The sequence below is a fragment of the Limulus polyphemus genome, unplaced genomic scaffold (assembly GCF_000517525.1).
Source record: "Limulus polyphemus unplaced genomic scaffold, Limulus_polyphemus-2.1.2 Scaffold482, whole genome shotgun sequence".
NCBI lineage: Eukaryota > Metazoa > Arthropoda > Merostomata > Xiphosura > Limulidae > Limulus > Limulus polyphemus.
Window position 1 is genome coordinate 218,081 of NW_013666092.1, and position 5,103 is coordinate 223,183.

Genomic DNA, 5,103 nt, shown 5'->3' on the forward strand with positions numbered 1-5,103 from the left:
AGACAGCAATTTGAGGAAACTTGGATGGCTCTTCTTGGTGTTTTAAGTGCAACTCCACTAGGAGAAATAGAAACCCCAGAGGTACTGATAATTAAAAAATATATATATTAAAACATGTTGAGTATGTTTGAAAACTCATATTTAATTGAAACTGTTACTCAAATTTTCAAATTTCTCTTAGGTTGAAGGCTTTTGGGAAAGCAGCTAAAAGTTTGTAAAAAAAGATTTTAACATGAGAAAGCATAAAAAGTTTCTTTCACAAACAAAAGTATTTGTTTATTTTAAATAAGGAATTGAAAATTCAATAATTTCTTTTATAACTTTATATTGTAAGAAAAGTCTGTCAGTAACGTAATTTTTTTACTGAAACTAACTTTATTCCAAAAGCTCATCAGCTTGTTAAATTCCTTTTTAAAAAATGATCCATTTGTTTTAGCCAAATCACATTCAGAAATATCTTGTTTTTAATTTTTGCTAATACCTAAAAGACAATTGCAAATTAAAATATTTTAATATGCATGATTTTGACATTTTAAAAGCATTAATAATTGTGAATTTAACCCTTTGAAACTAGCAATTTGAAGTTTGATTTTTGAAATAATAAAAAATGGAAGAGTAAATGTGTAATTAACACACTAAGATTTTGCTTTTCAATTTGATGTAGGAGGAGCAAGAACGAATTCACACTAGTTGCTTAGCTGTCAAGTGTATCACTTCTCTCTTGCTGCAAACTATGCTCTTGCCACAGCCTGGTAATCCCCACAACAGCACTTATCTGTACCAGCCTCGAGACAAACCATTAGCTTTCCTGCATACCAAGTGAGAAAAATTACCTAATTTTTGTTCATTATTTACATCTACAGTATTATTGTACATCCCAATGACCTTGTTTGTCAATAATACCTTGATAAAAGCAGTTAAACCTATTTGGACTGAAGAGGTGTCACTATCCCCCAATTTTTTTCCTTCTCATTGCATGAGACTTTGTACAGACTTTCTGAATAATATCTATTTTCTGGTTACTTAATACATATGTTATTTGATTTAGCATTTCTTTCATGTTTAGGTTTTGAAATTTCAAAAGTTTTATTTTGAGATGCTGTTTTGAAAAAAAAGAAAAATACTTCCTTTCGTCTTAGAATATTCTTATTTTTGATTAGAAGGTTCCATTTTATATATCTTTATCTCATCATTTTGATTTTTATTTTTTGTATACCTATACCATACCTATGTATATGTATACCTATGAGGCCATACCAGGATCACATAAGGGCTACAGGTGCAGTAGGCTACTGATATCTGTGGAACTTAGCCCTTAGAAATCATACCAGCAGTGTTAGGGGGCCTCAGAAACAAGCTTCATCGAGCCATTGGAGTTCATGTATCATGCTCAATTATCAGGAACAGGTTCTGTGAGGCTGGATTCAGGACTAGGATACCAGTTAGAACCCCTGTACTAATCCCAAGGCACCAAACAGCCTGGTTGGCATTTGCCTAGAAACATGTCACTTAGGCCTTTCAGCAGTGAACCCTTGTATTGTTCACAAATGAGGGTGGGTTGTGTGTATCTTCAAGTGATCAACACGTGAAGGTCTGGAAGCATGAAAGAAAGTTATATTCAGTCTGTAAAATTGTCCACCATGATGCTTTTAGGGATGGCTCAATCATGTGCTGTGGTCACATATGCATGCAGGGGCTGACAGACCTCTATTTTGTTGGATAGAGGATCCTTGACAGCAAGATGTTATGTGGATGAGGTCCTGCTAACCATTGTTTACCCTTTTACTGCTGCTGTCAGAGATGAGTTTGTGTATCAGTAGAATAATGCCCATTCTCACACTGCCAGGATCATGCAACAATTTGTTCAGGATGAAGGAATAGAGGTATCAAATTGGCCTACTAAGTCACTGACCTAAATCTAATTCAGCACTTGTGGGATTTGTTAGGGAGAGCAGTTAAAGTACAAACCAGTGAAAGCTTTCTTACAGAAAATTTCTATTTCAAATTGACCATCTTTATTGTGGATAAAGAGGTTTTAGAATGGAATTTGATGGTTGTGTTGATGTTTAGCGGTAGATTTAATATTGGGATGCCTACTATTAAGATAGTTTAAAAACTCTGAACAAGTTTGGCTTCTCTAAAAATAATAAAGGTATCATACACATATCTTTTGTAATATTCTTGTTTATATGGAGAAGGACATTCTTTAAGCCAACATTTTTTATGATGACAAACAAATTACTGAATGATGGGGTTAATCTAGGTCTCATAACAACGTGGATATAAATATTTTCAAAAAGAAAGTGGGACTCTGGTGGAAAAACTCATAAGTTTCTGAAACACATGCTTTAGAAATCTCATTTCATTATTATAATTTTGATACAAAATTTCAGTACATAAATTTGTAGTCATATTTGATGGTGTGTCGTTATAAAAGAACTCTGTATCAAAACTAGCGCAATGTCCATCATTATTAAAATTCAGTTTTTTATTTCATGATTGCATGTGTCTCTGGCAGATGCTATCAGTCTAACAAGACATCTATTTTTATGAACTTTAGAAATTCATTACATGATACTAGAATATGAGGGCCAGTTGGTTTTATTTTATAATATTCATTATCAGTCAATGAATTATTCTTTTTTAATTTTAATAAATGTCCTTTTAATTTACCTTACTTTAGCTGGATTATGTATAAAAATCTCTTTGTTGAATTTTCTGATCCTGTTTATTTTTTCTAATTTATTATTTTTACAGTTTACAAAAATTCTATTATTTTGTGTATTTATCCATTAACCAAATGTGCATAGGCTTGGTCCATTGGACTAACCACATATTTCACAAGGAGTATTGACTAAAATATCGAATTTACCATGTGCATCTACGTTAAATAAAGTAAGAAACTTTTAATAAAATGTACAAGTCTGTTGTACAAATAAAATTACACAATACCAATACAATATAACACAGATACACTTTAACTTAACACCTTTAACACATCATAAATAATCTAACTTGCTTAAACCATCCTAGATATCTCAGCTAGTTACACAATAAATTGGAACATCCAATACATCATGAATATTAACTTGGTAAACCAACAGCTAAAATATCATACATGTAACTTAATTAACTTAAAGAATTAAAACATACCCCTTCTAATGTAGTTACTAAATGTTTACCTTCCAAAACCATTGCAGGCCTGCTTGTCTTTGAAGCATACCTACAAGTTTTTGGACTGAGGTCAGTCCATCTTCAGGTAGAAATACAATCAGATTAGCAAACAATATCAAATTAATATATCACCAACACTCAAAGATTGAACAACAGTAAATAAACCACAGTTTTGCTCATTCAGTTTCTTTCTTTCCTTTATTCACAGTTGGTCTTAGCAAGGATTTTAAATGATCCTCTCTTTGTGGGTTCATTACATTGTTTCAGTGCATGAGCCTGCTAATTTAACAGTAAGTAAAAATACTATGTAAAATAATCTAACATAAAAAGTTTAGGAAATTTGTGAGAGTGTTACATGTATTCACTTGGTCACTAGCTCTTGCTCATCACTACCAGTAAAATCAGAAGGGAAAATATCTGAAAGTTTGTCATGTGCAACTTATTGTTCATTTTAATGGGTTGTCAGTTTTAATACAATGAGTAGTTTTTATGTTCTATGCATTAAACATCAAACTACCTCTATCAGCCAATCAGGAGAAATTTAATCTGAATTAATTTATTTATGTTATAAAGAAATACATTTAATTCTATTACATATAATGATGTGGCAAACAGGATGATATTTGTATCAGCTTAATAATTAAAACAAGCACTGTAAATAATTGCTTTGATGCTATCACTGGAATTAGGTAATAGTTGGTTTACTTTGACTTCATTTTAAAATGACTTCTGGACAGTGAAATTATGATTACATTTATTTAGTCTAAGAACTAAAGTGTATTTTGAAATAACATAAAAGCAAAGTGATGTATTTATAGAAAAGTTGTTTTTATAAAACCAAATCATAAAAAAAATCTAACATAATCTAGCTCAGCAATGTGCTGACCTTCGTAAGTAATAATCAGTAGTTAAAATCCTAGGATCATTCTTTCCTCCCAGGCTCAGAAATATGCTTAAGGACTTGTGATGCAAAAAATTGTGGTTTGACATCCAAGTTGTGCACATTGTACACAGAATATTGTGTAACTTTGTGGTATATGACACTACCATGTGCTTTCACTCTAGCTACCTATTGTTCCGTGTCATTCACCTGATATAACAGCTTTTGTATTCCCATAAGAAAGCTGTGAGGTTGTACATAGTATGTGAAGTTAAACAACTGTCTTTTCCTTTGGCAGTCATGTGATATCATGAGGTTATGGCCTCCTTTATGTTTCAGTGGGATTGGTCAACATTGACGTAGTTAGAGCTTGTATCTTCAAAGGGAAAGCAATGTAGAATTGTATATATAATGTTGTACTCTAATCTCTCTCAAACTCAAGTCCTAAGTTTGTTAGGTTTGTTTAACTTCTTCCTTTAAATAGTAACACTCTCTTAAACCTTAATCTATGACATTAAGTTATTCTTAACAAACCACTTAACTCTTTAACTAGGAGTAGGTCAGTGTGTGTTCTTGTCATGACCTTTTACAGTTACATTCAAAATTTAATTAAACTATTTTATCATCAGTGTATACAAATAAACTTAACATCTAAATGTACATAATAAATCAAATTTTAATATCATATAATTTTAATTTTATAAGGAAGTATTTAAATATATTCTTAATCTTTCCAAGTATGAGGATTGTGACATTTGTTCTCTAGGTCCTTGCACATCCTCTAATTTATTTACCACCCCTCTTTGAAGTATGGAATTTAATGTAAATAACTTATTATAATATAGATATTACTAAGGCAAAGTTTAATTTTTATAGTCTTCGATCTTTTTTTCTTTATGAAATCATAAACTAGAAAATCAGATTCACTTGCCATGTTCTCATGTCACACCCTGTCTTCTGCAAATAGCCAATAACTCTCTCTGGTGTTGTGTATTATATCATTTATAACCAACAGAAATGCCACGTTTTAATCTATTGAATAATATATA

General features: G+C 31.3%; 1 protein-coding gene across 1 annotated transcript in view; it reads left to right on the forward strand.

The window, feature by feature from the left end:
* The window catches only part of LOC106458536 (huntingtin-like), a 269,635-nt gene that overhangs the window by 215,391 nt on the left and 49,141 nt on the right, over positions 1-5,103 (forward strand). The window contains exons 43-44 of the mRNA XM_022384781.1: positions 3-81; positions 665-819. Coding sequence (XP_022240489.1) covers positions 3-81; positions 665-819 — 234 coding nt within the window. The remainder of the gene's footprint in view (positions 1-2; positions 82-664; positions 820-5,103) is intronic.